This window comes from Cajanus cajan, chromosome 4 (genome assembly GCF_000230855.2).
Source record: "Cajanus cajan strain Asha chromosome 4, NIPB_CcT2T_4, whole genome shotgun sequence".
NCBI classification, from domain to species: domain Eukaryota; kingdom Viridiplantae; phylum Streptophyta; class Magnoliopsida; order Fabales; family Fabaceae; genus Cajanus; species Cajanus cajan.
The window spans coordinates 7,966,278-7,990,314 of NC_138520.1; the positions used below are offsets into that span (position 1 = coordinate 7,966,278).

General features: G+C 33.6%; 3 protein-coding genes across 9 annotated transcripts; 1 reads left to right on the forward strand and 2 right to left on the reverse strand.

Annotated features, from left to right (window-relative positions):
• The first annotated feature begins 11,538 nt into the window (after positions 1 to 11,538).
• Positions 11,539 to 13,634, forward strand: LOC114916068 (uncharacterized). Of its 3 annotated transcripts, XM_083074063.1 has the most exons (4): positions 11,539 to 12,198; positions 12,934 to 13,045; positions 13,186 to 13,261; positions 13,417 to 13,634. In XM_083074063.1, exons 1-2 carry the CDS (start codon positions 11,824 to 11,826, stop codon positions 12,964 to 12,966), a joined length of 408 nt encoding a protein of 135 aa, XP_082930189.1. In that variant the 5' UTR covers positions 11,539 to 11,823; the 3' UTR covers positions 12,967 to 13,045; positions 13,186 to 13,261; positions 13,417 to 13,634. The 3 variants fall into 3 exon arrangements, with proteins under 3 accessions (XP_082930189.1, XP_082930187.1, XP_082930190.1); XM_083074061.1 differs by having other exon boundaries at positions 11,540 to 12,198; positions 12,934 to 13,261; XM_083074064.1 differs by having other exon boundaries at positions 11,540 to 12,171; positions 12,934 to 13,261.
• On the reverse strand, positions 13,542 to 19,072 carry LOC109802327 (Peroxisomal membrane 22 kDa (Mpv17/PMP22) family protein). Of its 3 annotated transcripts, none has more exons than XM_020363646.3 (8): positions 18,621 to 19,072; positions 18,374 to 18,461; positions 17,212 to 17,306; positions 16,826 to 16,898; positions 16,617 to 16,709; positions 16,416 to 16,502; positions 15,659 to 15,739; positions 13,542 to 14,070 (listed from the first exon to the last, which is right to left on the reverse strand). In XM_020363646.3, exons 1-7 carry the CDS (start codon positions 18,926 to 18,928, stop codon positions 15,659 to 15,661), a joined length of 825 nt encoding a protein of 274 aa, XP_020219235.1. In that variant the 5' UTR covers positions 18,929 to 19,072; the 3' UTR covers positions 13,542 to 14,070. The 3 variants fall into 3 exon arrangements, with proteins under 3 accessions (XP_020219235.1, XP_020219236.1, XP_020219233.1); XM_020363647.3 differs by lacking the exon at positions 13,542 to 14,070 and adding an exon at positions 14,976 to 15,208; XM_020363644.3 differs by lacking the exon at positions 13,542 to 14,070 and adding an exon at positions 14,976 to 15,124 and having other exon boundaries at positions 18,621 to 19,071.
• Positions 19,073 to 20,315: 1,243 nt separating this feature from the next.
• Positions 20,316 to 23,851, reverse strand: LOC109802182 (Ubiquitin carboxyl-terminal hydrolase family protein). Of its 3 annotated transcripts, XM_020363422.3 has the most exons (3): positions 22,461 to 23,851; positions 21,980 to 22,288; positions 20,316 to 20,834 (listed from the first exon to the last, which is right to left on the reverse strand). In XM_020363422.3, exon 1 carries the CDS (start codon positions 23,728 to 23,730, stop codon positions 22,471 to 22,473), a length of 1,260 nt encoding a protein of 419 aa, XP_020219011.1. In that variant the 5' UTR covers positions 23,731 to 23,851; the 3' UTR covers positions 20,316 to 20,834; positions 21,980 to 22,288; positions 22,461 to 22,470. The 3 variants fall into 3 exon arrangements, with proteins under 3 accessions (XP_020219011.1, XP_020219012.1, XP_020219010.1); XM_020363423.3 differs by having other exon boundaries at positions 21,980 to 23,851; XM_020363421.3 differs by having other exon boundaries at positions 20,316 to 20,837; positions 21,980 to 23,851.
• Positions 23,852 to 24,037: the final 186 nt, after the last annotated feature.

A 24,037-nucleotide genomic window follows, 5' to 3' on the forward strand; every position in this document is an offset into this window, starting at 1 on the left:
GAGAGGGCTTTGGACTCTCTGGATAAGTCTCGCCGGGCGCAGACACGCTTGCGCCGGGCGCGCTGGCCTTGGAGCCCTCTGGTTGTGCCACGCCGGGCGCGACCATGAGTGCGCCGGACGTGTATGAGGATGTGAAGTTATATGCCAAATTTGATGATAATATTATTTTATGCTGAACCAAGCCGAAATTGATGAATATGATGTGATGACTAGCTGAAATTGTTGTTTGATGATGTTGAACTGTGTTAGGTGTATATTGCTGTAAGATGCTTAGATGTGCTGTAAGTTGATAGGTTGTGTTATCAAGCTGAGCTGTGCTGAATGTTGTTTATGCTGATTAATGCTGCCAATGTCGTGTGATGAAAAGTTGTGTTGTGCTGTATGTTGTTAATGATGTAACGCTGAGTTGTGTTGTGTGATGCTAATGCTGAACTTTATTGTTTGAGTCGAGCTGAATTATATGCTGATAGTTGTTGAATTATGCTGAAATTGCTGAGCTGAGATGTAATTGATAAATATGTTGTGCTAACTAGATGTAAAAGCTGAAAAATGATGTTAAGCTGTAATAGATGTATATCTCTGTGCTGAACTGGGCTGTTATTGATGATTTTAAATGCTGATTTATAATATGATTGTGCTCTAGAATGAAGAGTTGAGTTGTGAGTAGTAAGCTGTTTTGAATACTACTTAGCTGTGCCGTATGCTATTTTTTTGTTGTGCTGCGTTGTGAGCTGTTTGTTTGTGCTGTCTATTGCTGAGCTATATGTTGTGTTTGGCCACTATTGTGGTGCTGTTATAGCCGCTACGTCAGTGCTGTTAGCCATTACTGTGGTGCTGTTATAGCCGCTATGTCGGTGCTGTTAGCCACTACTGTGGTGCTGTTATAGCCGCTATGTCGGTGCTGTTAGCCACTATTGTGGTGCTGTTATAGCCGCTAAGTCGGTGCTGTTAGCCACTATTGTGGTGCTGTTGTAGCCGCTGAGCGGTGCTGATATTGCTGAATTGTTGTGGTGTAATGTAAGCTGTGCGGACGTGCTGATAGCTGTAGATGTTTTTTTTATTATTATTTTATTTTATTCACATATTTATATATGTATGTTGACTTCTTCACACTAGCTTACCCTTTGTTGTTTCCATGATGTTTGGACTGCGATGATCATACTATGTATGGGAGCAGAGCAGGGATAGGTTGGTGGCTGGCGGTAGGTCTGTAGCTGGCAGACGGAGCTGATTGGTGTAGATGTTTTGTTGTTTAGCTACTGGGTGTAATAGCTTTGTTGTATTTTGTGCACACTCTAACTCTAGTCGGATTGGAACTTTGTATATATTTATATTCTAGATCCTATATCTATATACTTGTTCTATCTGTCTGGTGTTTCCGGTGTGCTGTGCCGAGTGTAGTGACCAGCTGGGTCGTTACACTTAATATTCCATAAACAAGGAAAAATAATATTCAATTATTCTTTAAAATGATTGATTCTTTACATGGAATACCGTATAAAAGATTAATATTAATTAATTGCAATTAAATTAAGATATAAATTCATGTAATATTTACTTGTAACTAGTTGAAATTGTAAAATTATTAGTATAAAATTATTCCAACTTCAATAATGATATCGAATTTGAGCCTCAACTATACAATTATTTTTTACTAGAAGAAGATTATCTGTTATAAAAAAAAATGCACTATCTCATTGCCGTAAAATTGTGAGCAATTACATATATAATTTAATAAAATATTTAAAATGAGAGTACAAATCACAATTTTTATAATTAAATATTCGTGTCATTTTTAAAAATTCACCAATATCATTACTTATCATTTTTTTTAATAAATACAGTTCAACATTACTATTTATGTACATTTGAATTTGATCAGTTTTTAAAGAATATTATTTCTATAATAAAGTTTTTATTATAATATTATTTCTAATATAATTAATCAAATACACAATTATAAAGAGAAATACAAGTATATTTTGTTTTGACCTCAAATTAATTTGCTAGTATTATTAGGATCACCACATTTAAGGAGTTCTCCATTTTATCTCTTGTTGGGTTGTCACATTTTTTTTCGCTAAAAAGACTCATTGTTGAGTTATGGGAGGAAGATGTTTATAAACTGGATTTTGTTGTAACATTGAAATTTCATTAATGTTCATTGATTTTATTAATTTTGTGATTAATTGTTATAAAATTTTTAAAGATTAAGAAAGAAATTCTTATAAGATTAATTGCTTAGGGGTCGTTTTGAGTTGAGGTCAAAGTTGGACCAAGTTTAAAAAAAAATATCTAAGTTTTTTAAGACTTGAACTTTATAAGTTTATTTTCTTAAGAAACTTAGAAAGATGTTAGAGAAAGGAGCTCTCGAGCCAAATAATTTTTTTTTCTATTAATTTCGTAGAAAGTGTAGGTCTCTTCCTTTAAGTTAGATTGAGTAACTGTGTTGAGATTCAAAGCTTCTAGACTTGAAAATCAGAGTTCTCAGAGTTGTTGCGCAAAGTTGCCTGGAAGATCTCATTCTTTTTCTACCTTTGTTCTAGGTGATCTAAGGTAAGGGAAGCTCTTGGATCTTCCTGTTGAACTATTTTGTTGAATTCTTGCTTAAATTATACATCATTGTAGTTGTGTTGATTGAATTTGAGGATGAAATGCTTATGTTTTAGGTTTTTGTTGGGTTTTTTGATGTGGTTTAGAAGAACGTGATGATTTGACCTATTGGTCAGTTGCATGTTAAAATTCATGATATATCTAAGTTGATGATGATGTATAGTTGTGTTTTCTTGTGTTGCATGTTATTTTGGATTGAGTTTTAGGTGATGGGAGCCAAAATCTTGATTCTGCCAAGTGTAGAAATCACCATCGTACTAGGCTCAACTCATGGCATCGAGTGTGATGTAGGTTAGAGGCTCTCTCACTAATGCCGAGTGCGGGATTGCTAGCATTGGGTGTAAGTTAAGGTAACTCTTTCACTTGGTCATGTCAGGCATGGGGTGTAACGACCCGACTGATCACTACGCACGGCACAGCACACTAGAAACACCGCACAGAAAAGAACAAGTGTATACATATAGAGTCTAGAATATACATATACATGATCCAATCTGAACAGAGTTAAAGTGTACGGAAATACAATCAAGTGCTACTACCCCAAGTAGCTCAACAACAAAACAATCACAAAAGAGATCAGCTCTACCAGTCCGCTGAAGACTCACCACTAGTCACCCACCTATCCCTGCTCTGCTCCCATACATAGTATGATCATTGCAGTCCAAATATCATGGAAACAACAAAGGGTAAGCTAGTGCAAATAAAATCAACATACATATATACATAATATGGTGATAGAAAACAACTACGGCTATCAGCACACCAGCACTACTCATACCACTCACAGCATACAACATTCTCAGCACCGCATTGCGAGAATACCAGCATTGCTTAGCAGCAATAACAGCACCACAATAGTGGCTATAACGGCACCGCTTAGCGGCAACAACAGCACCGACTTAGCGGCTATAACATCATACAGCTCAACACAGCACAACATAGCACAGCACAGCACCGCAATTCAACACACTTATTACTCACAACTCAGCCCAACATTCTATAGTACCACAAGACTATAAACTCAACTTTTTAATTCATCAATCACAGCCCAACTCAGCACAACAATATACCTCTAATACCGCTAAACATTATTTTCTCAGCCTTATCACCTAGTCAGCATAGCATATTCATCAAGTTCGGCCTAGTTCAGCATATAACAACATTGATTATCAACCTCAGCAAAATTCAACAGCTAACAGCATGTATAACCATATCTCCTTGCGCGCCCGGCGAGACTCAACCCGAGAGTCCAAGACTCTCACGCGCCTGGCGCAATTCCAATTGCGCCCAACACCTGCCAGGCAGAGACTCTAAGAAGTCTCATGCGCTCAGCGTGGCCTAACCCGCGCCCAGCGTGGGGAAGGTAGAGACCTACCAAGGTCTCGCACCCGGCGCAATTCGCATTGCGCCCAACGCTCTCTTGTAGAGACTCCCAAGGAGCCTCCTCGCCCAGCAAGCCCAAACGCGCGCCTAGCGCGACACTAGAGTACCCAAAACATGTCACCCTTGATATCGCACCCGGCGCAGCTCAAGTCACGCCCGGCGTGGGCCAACCAGAGACTCCCATTTGCAAGCTCGCCCGGCGCACACAGCTTTGCGCCCGACGGGCTTGCCTAAACAGAGTCCCCTGGTAGTCACGCGCCCGGCGCGAAGAATAGTGCCCAGCGTGAACTCAGCAGCAACTCTCCCCAAGTTCGAAATTTGTCCAAATCTTACAAAACTTAACAGCAATTTCACATGCAATCCAGCCAAAAGTTCCCATTCTCAACAAATATCCATAAAAACACCTCATTTTCAACATGCAAACACAAATCAAGATTTTTCCCAAAAATTTTCCCAAAGACCCTGAAAACTCGAAAAGCCCCAAATCCTCTATCCCAGCAGATTCTCAGCTCAAATGTAGCAACCATCATACCACCAAAGAGTTCTTAGAACTCGTTTTCATCCAAACAAAACGAAAGACTAGCTTCCCTTACCTCGGCACGAAGAAATCCAAGCTCCCAGGAATGAGAAATGGAGAAGAGGGTTGAAGAAGAACTTGAACAATCCGAAGGAGGAGAAAAGAAGGTTCCGAAAACTCAGCTAGAAAACCACAGCTACTCCGCACTACCACCTTGAATCAGTAAAATGAAGAGAGTGGGTGAGTGTCTTAGAGTTGAGAGGAAGAGAGTGAGTGAGAATGGAAAATGAGAGAAAAGTGGGAGGGTGAAAACGAGAAGGGAAATAAGAGGGTCTCACATGGGGGGCATTAAGTGTGATTGCCCTTGTAACTCTATGACTTGGTGATGTTGGACCTAGGTTGAGTAGTGCTAGATGTGATCAAGACAATAGTTCTCTACTTAAATTACACTAGACTCAAGTTTTGTGGCATTGGGCGTGGACAAGCAAGATACTTTCTACCTTACTAGCATCGGGCATAGGTTGAATTGCGTTGGGCATGGTTCTATTGTAGAAAAATTATAACTTAGTTGATTTTTAAAGGTTGAATCTTAATGATGGATACCTTTTATGTTTAAAGATTTAATGTTGATCTTGTGAGACGACTTTTCACACGAGCATCAAAGACTCTTTTGTAGGTACCTCTATTGTTAAGGTTAAAGAAATAAGACCTTCATTCTACCTTGGTTAAACAATTGCAGATTTCGATAAGAATATATTGCACTTTTAATATTATAATAGAACTATCATGTTGTTTTTTTTTATTTCTCTTAAATATTTTTTCATCAAAGACAATTTTATTCAATGTATAGTCAGACATTAAATGTGAGCATTTTACCAGCAAATATTCGAAATTTAATTTGTCATGTAGGGGGCGACCAACCTTTTTAAATATAATATTTATGAATCAATCCTAATCTTGTTTCTAAAGTTGTCTTGACACTATCATAATAGTCTCTCAATTTTGAAAATGATAAATAAATTCATGAAATTGAATTTTGTCAAATGTCAATCAAGCTTGTCCTTATTGTTAGTCATCCATTAACTCTATTAACAAATGTGTGATTAGTTCTATTAACAAATGTGTGATGTGGCATGTGATCAACCATTTTAATAGTCATGTGACAATAATCATAGACACATCAATAGCGACGAAAATGAAAATTTCAAGAAACTTTTTTTATAATGATTTTGAATTATTACAACAATTCATTTATGTGATCAATGTGGCTAATTTAAGGACTAAAATGATATTAATTTATTTGGTGATGATAATTATGACCTTATCTTCTAGCTGTTATCCCTTTTTCCTTTTTTTTTGTTTTTTTTAATTTTTAATTTTAATGATTCTCACTCTAATTCTATTTATTTTTCCATCTTTTCTCTCTCTCAAAGTCTCTCCCTTTGTTTCTCTTTCCGTGGATCCAATGGAAACGTTCACATAATATATAGAAGACCAATTCCTTTCACAATCGTCAAATTTATTTATTTTTTAATTACTTTTAATGCATTATCTTTTTATAGTTTTGTTATAGCAACTAAGATACTCCTCCCTTCCACACTGCCTTCACTCGTGATGTTATTGTCAAGTACATAGTGATTGTTATTATTGCTACACTCGTACTAAGTAGTGAAAAATCCAAGACTTTGAATTAATCAAATATTTTTTTTTAAATTAATGATAATCATCATCATACTATAAAAAGTAAAACATAAATATTGAAAATAATCACAAATAAATTTAATATATAAAATTAAGAATGTAAAATATAATATCTTTATATATATATATATACACTAATAATTTAATTAAAATAAAAAATTACATTTTGCGCATTCTCAACCTAATTTCAATGCCAACTTTGTTTTTCCTAATTAACACCTTTGGTGTTGAGATTATTGATTACAATAACTACATACACTATTAGAAAAAGTTTCATTTTTCTGCGAATTTTTCTACAAAAAAATATTCGCAAAAATTTTTTTTTGCGTATTTTCTTGTAATAATAATTTTGCAATTTTTTTAAAGAATTTATTTGTAAAAAATAATTTACAGATATTTCTTACAATTTTTTTTACGAAAAATAATTTACAAGAAATTTTTGCAAATTTTGCTACAATTTTAATTGATCATAGAAATTTTTTTTCATGGTAAAAATTTGCAAAAAAAATATTGTAAGAATTTTATTTTGTTTCTTGCAAAAATAAATTCGCAAGTAATGTTTACTAAATAGTAGAAAAAATTTGCAGATAACTTTTCTTACAAATTTTCCTACCAATTTTAATCCGTAGGAAAAATGAAAAAATATTTAAATTTATAAGTTTAATATTTAAAAAAAATTTCAAGTACCACATCACTTGAAAATAAAACAATTAAAGAGTATATAAGTTGGGGTCATACTTACTTTACAAGTTGATTTGTATGGTTGAGTGTTAGGTTTATAATCTACAATCTTAGAATTTAAAAGATTATGTCACATGTTGGAGGCATAGAAACAAATGTTTCGGATAAATTTATTGTGTTCATTGTGAGCATTTGAAAGTTGAAGAATTATGGATAGAATTTATAGTAATTTTTTTTAATTTTTTTCGTAAAAAATATTCATGCAAAATTTCTTGTGAAAAAATTCGCAAGAAAATTTCCTGCAAATTTTTTTTTGCAGGAAACTTTCTTGCGAATTTTTTATCGCAAGAAATTTCGCAGGAAAATTTCTTGCAAATTTTAAAATTCACAAAAATATATTATCTACGAAGGTATTACTTGCAGATAAAATTTCACAGAAAAATTTGTAGAAACAACATTTCCTACAAATTTTTTATAAAAATTCATAAGAAAAGTCGTATGTAATAAGAGAAATTCTTGTAGTCATAAAACTATCAAATTTAAATGATGTTGATAAATGGTCAATATCAGGAAAATTTCATCGACAATCCTTGTTTCATTCATAAGATGGGGATATACTAGTATATGCAATAATGAGCCAACAAGTGGTGGAAAGTGTTTGTGTGACAAGAAGACAAAATAATACTTTATAGTTTGTACCTTTAAATGAAGTGGATTCTATGGGTATGACTATTTGGTTATCTTTTTTTCTTTAATTGGAACAATAATTAATGAGATAATTTGTGCTTGAGATTGAACGAGTACTTGAGTTTCTAACACCCATTTGCAATGGATAATGGTATGTTTTTTTATGCTATATATCCAAAGACATAATAAGTAGTTGCTAAATAGACACCATGCTATTGGTTTTGCAGCAGGATCAATCCTCTCACCATTGTCAAAAGGTAGTTATCAAGAGAACTCTATTATCCAAAACATTGATGGCTTGGTTCACTCGAGAAATGGAGAAAATTATAATTAAAAAGATCATAGTCAAAGGCAAAGAAATGGGTACTAAGCCTAAGAGGATTTCTTGCTGTTCTACACAATGGTGTTTAAGTGATAGTTTTCATGGGAGAGAGAAAGAGAGAGGAATGAGAATATGAAGACAGGACAAAGTTACTATCACTACACAATTTAATTTCATTTTAGTTATTAAATTAGTCACATTTTTTCTCTAAAAATAAAGTGTTACAATATCTGAGAAACATCACTAAATACAATTGGTTTTGAATTCTTTCCAAAAATTTGTTTTTCAGATTTAACTAAGTTAAATTTAGGTTTTGAATTTCTAATCTAGATGCACCAAATTGAATTAAAGATATTTGTTATATATGTTATAAATTAGATTTTAAGATAGTTATAATTGTAAAAAGTCTCATTTAAAATTTTAAATTTTTAAACACGATTAAATTAATAAAATGGAGATAACATGTCTTATAATTTATTTCCATAATATTCCTAATTTTTAAAAAATATATTTAATTTGTTCCTACAAAATTAATATTTTTTATTACTAACAAATAGATTTTGATGAACACATTTAAATCAGGTCTATATTTAAAAGTATTCATCAGAATAAGGAAAATGATCAATATTACGAAAACATTTTGGTGGAAATCTTCACATGTATTTACTTTAAAAAACATTAATTTTTGGATGGGACAATATCCCCTTGCAAATTGTTAAATTCATAAAACCATAATGATTGATTATTTATCAATAGGTAAAATCTTGTGGAATGGTGATGTAATCTCAAAGAAAAAATTAGACAGTGAATTATAATATGTGATTACTATTTGTATGAATTTTAAAATAAGTATTATAAAAATTAACAAATTTATTATTTAAAGTAAATTGTAATTGATTGAGGATGTAAAATTATTTTACATTATTATTGTATTATCACTAAATTCTTGTTTATTAAAGAAGTAGTATAATTTATTCTTACATTACTTTCTCATTATAAAAATAAAGTAGTACTAATAGTTGTGACTTTCAGTCCTAAGAAAATAATTGTAACTTGATACTTAACTTAAGAATTAAATCCCAACATTTAAGAAACATAATTATCAAACAACTTTTTTTTATCAACTTATAGTAGATAAGTTAACTATTAAAGTAGTACAAAAAGATAAATTAAAATAGTACTCTTTTTACAATATTTATTTTCTCATACTTATTAGGTGGGGAAACTTAATTATCTTTCATTTTCAGTAGGTGGTTATCTTACAGCTCTCATTTTTGGTTTTGAACATATGTAAAGTACTAAGAGCCAAGGAAAATCAATCGTCTTCCTCCATATGCACTCAAGGAGTGAAATTGAAATAACTTCACATTGTGGATTACCTAAGAAACAAACAAACAAACAAGCAAAAAAAAAAAAAAAAAAAAATTGAACCAGGTTGAACTGCAACAGTGACAAGGAATTATTTTGAGGAGACGTACGGTTGGTTCATTCGAGGCATCATATACTAAATTGTTCAGAGTCTTCCGACATAAGTTGCCTAACAAGTAACGACTCCAATTTTGATAAAACTTTTTCGCCTACATTTTGTGTTGTCCCACAGTTCACGTGGATAACTATACTTTATGTAAATAATGTTTGAAAGGTGAGAATTATTCTTCAAATAAATGATAAATGATTTAATAATAAATTTGAACCTAGTTTAATTTTATAAAATTGATTTATAAGATAAAAATTGTTTTTTAATTATATATTGTTTAATTATCTAATCTTTAATTGATTTGAAGCTTAAATTTTTTTCAAATAACACTAATACGTTGTTTGTGTTATCTCCTGATTAATACCAACAAGACTGATAAATAACTGTAGTGGATAATTTCAAAATCAGGCACTAATATCGTAGAATTAATACTTAAAAAATCAAAATTGAAGAATTATAATACCTAAAAGATAAAAAATACAATTAAATCAAAGAAATAAATTTAATCACTTTTCTTTAATTTCTCCTTCTTTCCTTTCCTTTTAATTTACTTTATATTAAATACCATACATCTTAATTACCTTTGGTCTGTAATTTAGGATCGCCTTAATGTAAAAAACAACTGTGGTAATGAAACTGTGAAATGGACAAGGCTCACATGTACAAAGTTTTTTTTTTTTTTTTTAATTATATTTTGTTTCAATATTTTAAAAGAAATCACGTAAACATTGTGATTGCTGATATTTCATTTTAATCTATAATATAATAATAAAAATATTCCACTTATTGAACATTTTATGATTTATATTCTACATTACGATAATTTTTACCTTTATTATTAACATAAATAATCCGAAACTCCTGTCTAATTTTGCAATCTTCTTTCCCTGCCTCTGTCAAGCTAAGGAAATTCAGAAGACATGTATTGAAAAATTTTAGAGGACTTAAGTCATCAAAACCTTTTCCCTGTATGCATATGAAAGTGATTATGACAATCACATTTTAATACCCAATATACTCATATACCAATCGGTATCTATAGTTTAAAAAATATATAAATATAACATTTAATATTGCTAATGTATCACTACAATTAATAAATTTTCGATTAAAAAAACCGTCTACTAATTTTTAACCTAGACACATTAACTTTATCCTCTCTATCTCTCATATTAATGAAGTCTTTCTCATTAGTTGTAGAGAAAAAGTACTATACGGTGTAAAGTAATTTTACACAATCATTTAATTACAAATTATCATGTGGGTTTCATTAATTTGGAAATAAGACTCGAGAAATAAAATCCACAAGTTTACTACGTGTTTAGATTGACATCTACCACTTGTGTCTTTTGTGAAGAACTAGTGTCTACGTAAGTGTGGAATTTATAAACACGCGTAAATGGTATATATATATCAAAATATAAACATAATAAGATCACTAAAATTTCGATGAACAAAAAATATAAAACTATATTAAAAATATTATTAACACTGTTGAAACTCTTATGAAAATCATGTAGAAAAGAAAACCCTTGAAAACTACAGCGACGAATGTGTTTAAGGAAAACAAGAAAAGAATGACAGATTGTAGAATGGAGTACCTTCATGCAACACCTCGATTGTCCTGCTCCTTGTTGTCTTCATCATCAAGGGATGGTGCTTCTTGGAATGATAGTGGGTTTGAGAGGTCTTCCATGGCAGACTCTACAATGTAGAGAATGAGTTCATGTGCTTTCATGAAACACCAGCTACTGCCCACAAAGATTTGGTGGATGGGCTATGTGGCAGTAACAAATCTAATGGAGCCCATTGGCAACGTCAACAGCAACAACAACAAAGTGGTTTCGAACTAGTGCATTGTTATGAGAAAAAGAAGAAATATGGTGTAGAAGTGAATGGGCTTTGCTTTCACTAGGGTTGATAAAAAAATTTGGCAGATGATAAACACACCTCCACTCTCGTATAAACACACCCCCTTTTTAAAAAAAAAATATATAAAATGTCTAAATTATCCTTAAAAAAAAAATTCCTAAACTTACACCTCTCTTCCCCGTACCCCCGTTCCCCGCACCCCCACACCCCACACCCCCTTCCACTTGTGATTTGTGACGGTTATTTTGGCAGTTTCTGGGTTAAAAACAGCCACAAATTGCATTACCCGCGTCATTAATAACCGCCGGATCTACTATCGCCAAAAAATCATTTGGGGTGAACATTTTGTGGGGGTTTCAAACCGCCTAATGCAATTTGTGGCGGTTTTTAACCGCCAGAAACTGTCAAAATAACCGCCACAAATCACAAGTGGAAGGGGGTGTCACCTATAATTTCGGATACTCCCAGTGACATTTCAGTGGCTAACAGCCCTGCTAATATTAATGAATTCACATATATATGTGAAGAAAGATGTTTGATTATAGTTTGCAATATGATTAAAAAAAAACTATGATCGGAAAAATATCTTCTGTTGTTCTTTCTAACAGACAGTCTTCCTCCGTAGATATCCCCAAAAAGGGGCAAACTATTTATAGTAGATCATCGTTTGATCCCCGTCAGCGTTATACTGATTCATGTATAGGAACTTTCCCATCACTCAAAATGCGGAGTAGCTGCCCTAGAGTGCAAGATATGAACCTTATTCGTGCTTCACTCTTGCCTCCCACTACTCCTTCCGCTCCAGTGGTGGTTTTGAGAAAGCAGCCGCCCCCTGTTCCTAATCCGGCTGAAATAGCGCTTAAAGCGCTAAATAAGGAGGATACAGTAGGGGTGGAGTTACTTTTAAGAAGCCCTAAGGTAGATCCCTCTCATTTTGTGCATAAGGTACAATATATGCATTTCTCCAGGTCCTTTCTTTCTCCTCCTTCATATAAGTTTAATCCGCTAGGGCCTAACACACATGCTCGAAATTATTTGCTATCTCAGATGAGCCGTGAGGAAATTTTCCGTTTACATCTGGTAGGAAATGTTTTAAGGCAATACATGTCTTCATTATCACTGGGCTATTATGCCTGGTATGCCTTTGTAGGGGAAGGGGGGTGGGGGGTGCGGGGAAGGGGGTGCAGGGAATGGGGTACGGGAAAGAGAGGTGTAAGTTTAGAAATTTTTTTTTAAGGGTAATTTAGATATTTTATATATTTTTTTTAAAAAAGGGGGTGTGTTTATACGAGAGTGGAGGTGTGTTTATCATCTGCAAAAAATTTTAGCCCACCCAAAACCAATCAGACTGAGACCCATATTAGATGAAGCGGACGATATTTAATGGGCCTTCGAATTTTCGGATTGAGAAAATCGAGTTCAAACAAATTGGAATGGTTGGGGTCAATTTAGGAGTTTTTTCACCCAATGTACCTAACCCGACCGAGATCATGTGTTTTATAAATGAATAACCTACCTATAAAAGCTTATTATGCGAAACACTTCAAACCCTACCACCCCATATAGTGTTATCCCTAGCTCCTTCTCTTGATTTCAAATGCTCCCTAAGACCCAAATCCTAGAGGAGCTTGTTCATTCTCTCAATTTATTTGTTGTTCTTGTTTGTTCTTCAATTTGTAGGAGCCCCAACTTCGTGTGGTTAGTGCTTGTTGATAGCATAGAGTCCCAAGAGGGTCATGAGCAGAGCTTGCCATGCCATGCGTTGCGATGGATAACAAGAAAGATGTCGAAAGTTGTCTTCAATGAAAAACTATAACACCAAAAAATACATTTTTTTAATGGTTTCTCTTTACATTATTCTTATCTTCTCTTTTCTATTTGTGCTAAGCCATTAAAGGTTCTATTTTTCTTTTTTATGGATCTCATGGTTAGTTGTGAAGATCATCTCATATACATAAAAAGAAAAATGGAAGATTAAAAGAAAGATCACTTCATCAAAATAGGAAAGGTATGGCCAATATTTTTTTGTTTTCTAGCTTTTTATTTTTCATCTCTTATTTTTCTTGTAAAGGATTACAAGAAAATATATGCATGTTGGATAAAGTTAGTAAATTTTTCAACAAAGATAATCTGCTGTGAACTTTGTTCTCTGGCTGTTTGCAGGACAATCATGTGCTTTGCTTCTATTGCTCATTCTGATTTGGAGAGCATGTGTGTGATGGTGGAGACTAGTTGCATTTGCTTAGAACCTGAGAACATGGATGGACTTTTATGTTGGACCATTATAATTAAACTGATAAAAGGCCCAATTTAATTATTTTTCTGTGGACTTTAAAAAAGTTAAGCAAAAACAGTAAAAGAAAAGTGCAAAAAAAAAAAAACTGATAAGAAAAAATAAGTTGGCCTAATCCGATTGGACCCAACCGAATAACCCGCAACCCAAATTTCCAAAACCAGCCCCGATCTGAAGGCCCAAAAAGCTAGAAACAGGCCATAAAATTGTCTTGTCGATTTGGGCTAGATTGACATGAGAATAGGAAATAATATGGTGTGGGAGGTACACATAACAGTGAGAGTAAGAGATTAATTGGGGTGCACCCTAAACCACTTGAGAATGTGGATCACTCTAGCCACCGTCGAATTGGCTAATTCTTCAAAAATCGTGCAATGAAATTTATATCCTCCTTGATAGATATTCCCATGCCAAGATGCGCTTTATTAACATTGGGCCGCGCGCTAATCACTCTTTTCTATTGGTGAAAACGTCCATGTAAAATAAAAACACTTTCCCTTGGTTTGCTGCCCCCATGCCTTTACCTTCATACAAATTAAACACGTTAAGAGCCTGTTTCAAACCATTTAATTCACATGTTTACAATGATATGGGCTTAAGTTTTGAAGAGAAGGACAAATCTGCTATTAGCCCAATACCCAAACAAAGTCCAAATGCAACATGGTCAAGCCCAAATGGCAGATGAGACATTGAGATTGAAGTTGTGTATAATTACGACGTGACAATGCTGTTATTAACATGTTTGAATCTGTACGTCAATTTCACATTCAAAGAAAAACAAAAAAATCTAATATAGATACCTTCCAATTATTATGTCTTTTTGTGCATCTCTCTTAGTTGAACGCAAAACCAAATACAGCACATGCCATAATGCTGGTGCAAACTGCAAACATGCGAGCATCACTAGAAAGTATAAACTTATTTGTCATGCCACTTCCATATATTGGAGGGTTATTGCTATGAATTTGCCTTTTTATTTTATTTTATTTTTTCTATTTTCCTTTTTTAGCTTTATTTAGCTCATATTAAGTCTATTTTGGCTTCAAGATTTCCATCTTACTGGTAATCACGAAGTCGAAAATGCAAACTCAATTTCATGTATTAAAAGTATATAGTTTGGCATACGTGCCTTTTAAGTCTCTTAAAAGTTTTTTTTTTCTCCCCAAATTAATTAAATCCCTCAAAATGTAAGTTAAAATTGTTGTAAATTCAACATGAACCTCACAAATATTTGAACATAAATGAGAATTTGAAGATTTTTGGTAAAAGAAAATCAACGGAAGGAACAAATTTGCATAATTTCAAAGAGAAATTTGACTCAAACTTAAAAGATCAAAATTGAAGATAGACCAAACTATAGGAATAAAAATACAATTAAGCCAAAAAAAAAAAAACTCATGTATCATATCAACGATATAAAATCCTAAGATGCAGATAAGGAAGCTTGCATTGATGAAAAGGCATACAAAAATTCTACATACGAGTTTACAAAATTGCTAGTCTTCATGTTCATGTAAATTGCCAAAACATTTAAAAGATTTGAATACAGCTCATGCAGCCTCCTTGCAAACTCATTGTCTGAAGAATGATCAACGGACATAAAACTGATTAATATTGACAACTATTATGGAATTACTGCAGCATCTTGCATGCTTAGGAAATCTATAAGATAAAAGGATCGAAAAAACAAAGACAGCATTGTAAGGTAATGAATTCTTAGATATTTTAGCAAAATGTAGCTTTATAATTTCCTGTGGTCGTTAGGTTAGAAAAATGTTATCTGTTTTCACTTTTAATTACAGAAATGCCACCTGGCTTCCATTTTATTTTCCGTTCTCAAAAGTTTGTACACGAAAATTATAAAAAGGACATTTTCCCTTGGTACATGACAACATATGTTTTCATGAACAAAATGAGTATTTTATTCCATCTAAGAAAAAAATTGAAGAGAGAACATGGCAATTCCTATTTTCATGTGATGATACTTGAAATTGAAAACAAAGAAATTCTTTTTCTTCATGCCTCATATGCTAATGTATACTTGAATTCCAAAGGTAAAATAGCTAGATACTAAGAATTAGATCTTTTACATTCAAGGAACATAAATATTACCTATTTTGGAAGAACCTCTTTGTGTGCCTTAAATGAGAGAATAACATTCCACACCAAAGAAAGAACATTAGCAGCAAGGACCTGAAATTATGTCCATAATTCCATATATTTTAAACTCCACCATCACATTAAAAAAATGAAGCATATTTACGAAAATCTAAGAAAACTGTAGATGCTACAGTCAATGCATACTGTCAACAAAGAAATCAAGCTGGGGTAAATTGAAAAATATCCTTCTGTAAACATAACCATAGATACCTCCATTTCAGGCATTTGATAACTTCGAGTACACAAAGTATATGTGTGTGCATGTGAATGTTTGGTTTGAATCAATAAAGAAATGAAACAATGAAACAGAGAATCCTCGTGATGTCTCATCCTTTTCATGTGATGATACTTGAAAACATAGGGCCAACAAGATGCATCCCAAAGATCCAAACAGGTTGCAAGATAAAGAAAGACATGTTAACAAAAATTCCTTTCATATGTACAATTCTCTATTTTTGTTCAGCTATAAAAAGGGAAACAAAGGTAGTATGAGAGAGAGTATCCAGAAAAACCTTCTTCCAAGAATTATGAAATTCATTGGAAGCAGTTGACTTAAAATAGAAACCTGGTTTGTTCAAATGAGTTTGAAGAAAGAAAACGAAGCATTGATCTTCAAAATCAAAATGCCAAGTTTTAAGAGTGATGAACAGATTAAGTTCATGGTCAAGTCAAATTCCCAATTTGCATAAGGCTAGTCTGTGAGTCTAACCTGAAATTGTTGTGGAACAAATCTAAAGTTGAAAAATTGAAAAGGTATCCATAGCTGCCAGTTTGCTACAACTGCAGAAAACCACTCCTAAAAAACAAAATTTATGGATGAGTACACATTATTAAACATAACAATGAAATGCCACTCTTTCAACATACATTTTTACAATAATGTACAAGTTAAATAATACTTAACACCCACCTGTTTAAGCTTGGGCACAACTTGTGATGGTCTTCCTTCTAGGGTCACCAATGAAGATAAGAAAACTCCGATGAATATGGGAGAAAATAAGAACTGTGGAAATATTTCATAGCATTCAAAATTAAATTATCATATAAGAACAAATAAATTGATAATAGGTACCAAGTGGCAATACACAGTGGAATAGGGAACCAAGGGAAATATCCCACCTGATCAAGTACAAGCCGCAAAATTGCACCTGATGCTCCAGGAAGTGTAACCAATTTACTCAGATACAAATACCTAAAGATTCAAAGTATATGCCAGGAAATACATTTGAGTTAGACTTGACAATTATTTAGTCACCATCCAAACTTTAGTATACACGATGCTAATATATGCAGAAAATCCCCCAAACTTATACATTAAAAATCTCAGAAATCACTCTTCGTTGGATTCTTCTAAACTTATTCAATAGGGGGATGAATATATATTTGCAACTTATTAGGAAAAAAAAAACTACTCCCAGGACCCAATTTACAACATATTGAAAATATTAATAGATTTTAAACAAAGTCAACTTTCAGGCATACCAACATAGATTCTAGGGCATTACCAGAAATGCAATGTTGGGCCCACTAAAGCAAAACCAAGAAAAGAAAAGACGAATGTCCTCTTGAAGTCCAGTGTCTGCACTTTATCTATCAAAACCTACAAAAGATAATATTAATTTATAAAAAAAATGACAAAAAATATACACATTATATATATAAGAATGAAAAGACATACAATGTTTTGAAAAATAAAGTGTTGGCTTAAAAATGATCCATTTAGAATCAAGTTAAAATGTAATATCACATGAAGCTTGATACCGTAAACAAAGACGATAGACCAAACTGTCATGAAAGCCAAGACATAAAATGCAGAAATAAAAAAAAAAAATATTTCCTGCTCATAAATTGTGAAAATAACAGAAGATACATTAGACTTTCAGATTTAAACACATTTGCTTTTAATTGGAAGGTTCATAACAGTAACATTGCATTACTTAGGCTTTCAGATTTTTCCTTGTCTACACTCTACCCTCCCCTGTGCCGAGCAGAGGAAAAGTTTTTGACAGCATTCGTACCATAAAGTTGGTACAAACCCACAAGCAAAAGAGTATGAGGATTCTTATCTTCGTTTTCCATTAGATGTCCAAATCAATTTGTTAATAACTTAAGTAAAAAACCCAACCCAGCCACCAATTCATTGCTTTTCAAGGATGTAGCCTAAACTCTGTTTAAAATACTTTCTAACTAGCACTTCAAATACATGGCGAAAATTATCATGAATCTTCTAAACAAACAGCGAAAATCTGATGCTGTTTGGCTCTTTTTAAATGTCAATTCCGTAATCTTCATAATTACATCCCTATTCCAAACAACTATTGATTCCACGAATTTGAGCATAATTCCATCTTCCCTGACACTTTAAAATTCCTGAGAAACCTTACATAGTCCGAATGTCCGATACTTTGTTCACACACAAGGTGAAAACTATCATAAAGCAGAATAGTCAAACCATGCCCAAGTAACTTAAAATAAATACCCTATTCTGTAGCGATATGTAAATACAATCAGAAATGCAATGTAATTACATTTACATATCTCTACATATTCCATGCGAATTGCGAAAACTATCTCTATACATCTCATACATTTTGAAACAATCATAACCAAATGCACATGAATTCAGAAACAACCGAAAGAGAAAGGAGCAACAATTTAGAGTAACACCTGGCAAACTAAATCTCCAATTAGTGTCAAAATTGCAGATGTAAGAGCTTTCACCGGAACAGGGTATTTTCCGAGAAGAGCCAAGTACCTGTAGTAAAACAACGCTATATTCAGATTCAAACATAAAGGCCTGTTCCGATACAACCTTAGAAGTTCTCAAAATCGCTTTGAGAATCTAAGTTTGTCACACACAGTTAGTTCGAAGCATAAAACATAGCGTATACTGAGATTTACGAATTTTGTTTACCATGACAATAAGGACCACTTTTCTCCTCCATCGCCGCCGGAACTCCATCGGTCAGAGCCTCCGGAGTTGGGACCGTCAGAGCCGCCGCCACGTGCGCCGTTTCCGCCGGAGCCGTCGTTGGAGACGGCGTAGAGGCGGGAATTGCGGAGGCGGAGGAGGGCGGGATTGAAAGGCGCGGCGGAGTTAGCGAAGTTGGAGGAGCGAGAGTGGAATTGAAGGCGAGTGGTGTGTTGAGGACGCCAACGGTTGAGGGAACGAGATGAGAGTAGAAATTTGTGCGCGTGTGCGCACATTGCTCCATACACCATTTTCGCTTCAGAAAGGGTTTTTTCTCCTTCTGTTTTGAGATATGTATTTGAAAACCAAACGCTGCACTGCTAAGTGACTCAAGCAAGCACTTCGCTTTTGGTGCCACCAAGCGTACAACAGCCTCGCGGTTTCACCACAAGCCAGAAAACAAAACCATTGCTTTAGAGTTTATTAATATTAGTTAATATTCCTTAAATTATTTTATTATTTAACTATTAAAAAATACTACTATATTAATTTAATTCAAATTATTTTTTTTTACACCAAGAGAATCAAATCAATACAATGAAGTATGTATTTATAAATATTTTCATAATCGAACCATTGTGGCATGCCTCAGCCCTCGTTAAATAAAGTCTGAGTTTGAATATTGAGAATGAAAAAAGTAATAATTAGGGAGACTCCGTAAAAGATTTTATTACAATTTTAATTTATAATATTAAAATTTTCATAAAAAAAACAACATAAAATTTTAAATTATATTTTAGAAGCAAAGTAGATAAAGAGAAAATAAAGAGCCTTTTATATTCATTTTTCAAGAATTGGGGTAACTTATTTAAAGATCACAAATAATTTAATAATATTGAGGAAAAATATAATTAGTCAATGAACAACAACTAATAATTTTTCGTAACACTTCTCTTAGATGTTAATAGAAAAACCTATGGAACAAAAACTTATTTAAAAGAAAATAACACATCATTTCGAAAACTTCAACCCCCAAAATTCCAAACAAGGTAAACATGCCCTAAGAACATCATTATCTACGTCTAGCATAAGAAAAACATCCCATCACTCTGTATAATTTAAAAAAAAAAGAAAGATAAAAAATAAGCGATTAATAATAAAAATGTTAGAACAGTTTCATAGTAGTTATTTGAAATTATGGCAAAGAGAAAAATAGTAATTTAAGAGATAATTATAGAAATAAAATTATTTAAAAAATGTACGAATCTATTAATAATGAATCTATTTGTTTAAACTTAAGAATAAATGTTTTTAAACAAATACTTCAAAAAAAAAAATTTCTTTAAGTAGATAAAAGTTACATCTTAAAAAAATAAAAAAATTACTTATTATTTTAAAAAAAGTTTTTAGACAAATACATCAAAAAGGTATAAAAAAAATCTTATTTTATTAAAAAAACGCTTTTATAAGAAAAAAAAATTAAACAAACAAACCCAAAACTGATATCAACGTAACTTGAACAAAATGGAAAGCGCTAATCAGTGATGTTACCACATACATTTATGGTCTATTTCGGTAAAATTTTTCAAAAACATGTATAAAGAAAAAATAGAAATAAATGTAAAATTAATTTCTACATAAATTAATTTATCTTATGTATAAATTATAATTTTTTTTAGAGAAACTAATATGAAAGAATTTTTATAAAATAGTTTATGGAGACGTAAATTTCATTTATTTTTCTTATTTTCTTTCCTATAAGCGCTTCTCCAAAAATTTATCAAAAAAGAAGCCCATAGTCTAATCTAATCATTACATAAGCATCCTAGTCAGTACATAAGCACTTCATAACTATCATAGGCTTCTTCAGGTATTATTTACCAGTCAAAAGCTCATGCATTGCACCATCATTACATATGGTTCCTATCATACATAATGAAACATAGCTCCCAGCATGATAAAATGGAACCACTTTATTGCCCAAGATCAGGCTAACTAGAAGCAGAGACAGGAGTCACAGATGCTAGCCTATGTTTCAAGAAAATAAAGGTTCCAAAGTGAGTTATCTAAACTTTGGTCAACATGAGGCTGCTTGGAAGCAATGGCCACACCATTCATTCTAGTACTTGCCTTTGCAAACATCCTTCACTGTTCAACTAATGCTTCTTCCTCGGTCACCTTAACTCCATTGCTCCACTTACCAACTTTTAAAGAATCCTGCTGGAAGATGACAAAACCAATCAGAAAATAGTTTCCCTTTTCCAAAGTAAATTCGCACAAGCACTTATAACAATAAAAAAAATAAGAGGGTAAAATGGAATATCTAAAGTCTTCACAAGCATAGAAGGACAATGAATACCACTAAATATTCATGGAAGATTTTGGAAGGTTTAAAAATATCCAATTGGCAATTTCTAACGAACTTCACTCCCTGTACATGCTCAAAAGAAGCAAATAAACCTATGCATTTTGGACATTGACCCATTATCCAGCATGTTTAGTTATGTACCCAACACATACTATATCACTTTCACTTAATGGTTGACTAACATATTTAGAATTCAGAGATTAACAACTCACCCGTTTCAACATTTCTCTTACATAAAAGGCAATAATAATTGTTCATACATAACAAAAGGTTTATTTTTTTTACAATGAAACCGTATGTGGCTCAGACGTAGCATAGCACTTGATAATTGACCAATAAAATAAAAACTACAAACATAACTCCTTAAAAACAGTCATTAAGATTAATGAATGCTTCCTAGTCCGTCTCATCCATTATACAATTTCAATAAGTATTTGATGCTCATATATAGCAGTCTGAAACAGAATTGAATATTATGCTGACAGACTTTAAAATCGACAAATCGTAAGTACTGTAGTGTGTAAAAAGTGATTTTACTCATGTAAAAGTTGACTTTAAAGTTTAAGTGGTAAAGACACTAAAGAATGGCTGACAACAGTCAAATATCGATACTTATAATGTAAATGCTAAAGGCTTTCGACATTTATCAGATCTTAGTGTCTACACAGTCAAAGTACTTCAATATTTATCAGCTTCAGAATGAATTAGTCATCTGGCCAACACGAATAAACCAGAAAGAAATTTAGGTTTTTCGGCCAATTGGCATTCACTTTTGCTTGGTCATTTGATTTTAAAAAGGATGGATTAATTATGATAAAGGATGGATTTCAACCCTCAATTACTGAGTAAGTCACCTATTAATACAATAAGAAAGACATAACTAAACATTTTTATATAGTTTGGTTTGGTTCAACATTCAACAACTTCAAGTTAGTAGAAATAGCAAAATAGCAACCAAGACAAAATATTGCTGTAGGGATGCATAGTGCATAACCTGTTTTGCAGTGAAGTGGTATAAATAGTCTGAAGTCCCTCTTTTCTTCTTGAGAAGATTTTTCATCACAATTTTCTTCCAGATGTTTTAAGCCTCTTTTGCAAGAAACTCTGTCAATATAAAGGCTCTAGAGCTCTTGCACAAGATGATTCATAATTTGAAATCTGAATTATAGAAAGGTAAAGAGAAAAGCAAATGGACAAAGTGTATGCAAGCCAGAATCCCGCGAGAGAGAACCAATTGGACACATGTAAAATGTCTAGATGGCAAATGTTTGTCATTTGAGAGCTAGTATGCATGGAGAGCATCCTACAAGCAGAAAAGCACATTTTTTAATAGATAGTAGATGATTTGCCCACAGCCTGTTTCATCAAGCCATCACATGGCAAGTGATGTATCAAGATCAATATAGTGCAAATGAAACATTGCACAGGAGAATAAAAATATGAACTCAATAAGCTAAATATGCTGCCTCTGCTACCTTCACAGAATCAAGGGGATCTATTCTCCTCACAATTCTCCAAGAAAGGAATCACCCAATCTCCTTGTCTTTCACCTTCCTCATTCACTTCATAAACTACACTAGAACTACTCTCTTCCTTAGATTCATCACAAGCTACCAACTGTCTGGTTTTCCTACATCCTAACAATACAAGATCCAACATATTCCTACGCACCTCATACACCGGATTCGGCTCAATCAAACCCCCTTTCCTATAAGCTTCCCTGAGAAAAACAGTTAGAGTCTTCCCTTTAGTAGACAGGTAAAATATACCAGCGTGCCTTAACAACAATTCCCGCACATTAACTTCAATACCAAAGTCCCTACGAAAATGAGCCAACTGATCAACCTCAACCATTTTCTCCACAGTCAAGCTCAACAGCTCATGAAGAACAGCCACAGCCCTCTTCTCGTATCGCTCGATCCCTCCACACGTCTTCACCCGAACCACCTCCTTCTTCTCATAAGGCTTAGTGTATGGAAGCCTCTGCCAATTCTTCAACCTCTCCCTAAACCCTCTCTCAAACTTAAACCCAGTTGGGAAACTAATGGGAAATGCAAACTTAGTTTCAAACTCACTCAACCACTTTTCCACATACTCCTTCTCCCTCCATTTCTCAACCTGAGCCACCCCCAATTCAGCATCCCAATGAACCAATTCCACAACCTCCAAATTAACCAACCTGAAATCCCCACTATACTTGGCCAGAATGGAGTCTCTGAAATCCCCAGGGAGACCCAATTCTCTTCTGATCAACCTCAACGCATGCAAACGAAGAGTGCCACTCACAGACATCATTAACAACTTCTTCACCCTCTTGACAGCCTCCATCTGTTGCTGCTTCAGCACAACCCCTTCAAGCAAGATCAAGTCTTTCATCCCTTTTGTTATCCTGCAACACGTGTTCCTCCTGAGAGGGTGGGTAAAAACGTGGAACACGTGGGGGTGTTTGTGGAGGAAGGAGGCGACGGGGACGTGGAGTCCGAGGATGTTTCTCCAACGGGACATGAGGGTGAGGGAGACGAAGGGACCGCGCTTGCGGGTGGACATGAGGTGGTGGATTCTGAGGACAAGGTCGAGTTTTTTGAAGTGGGTCGTGAACTTGTCGAGGTGGGGGTCTCTTACTCTGTCTTCCAAACGGGTTTGGGCGGAGACGGTGGGTTTCTTCCATCGCCGTTGGATGAAGAGGACCAAGGGCGAGGGAGATGGTGGCAGGATCCTGTGTCTGAGGTTGCACACGAGACTCATGGAATCGCAGTGTTGAAACGCAGATTCATTAGTACATTACACTCGTGCTGTGTGTTTTAGTCTTAGAACTCAAATGAGAGGAAGGGTTTATGCAACAGAAAAACGAAGTGATAAGAACTGACCCAAGAGTTTACATCTACAGATCATGTTTAAGTTTTTTTTTTTTTTTTAAATATTTGTAAAAGAAAATTAAGAAAAAAGTAAAATATTTTTTTCTTCTCAATTTATAATGTTAGAATTAGAAGTGAAATAAAGAACAAAAAATTCAAAGGATAAAAATATAAAAATAAAATTCAAAAACAAATGA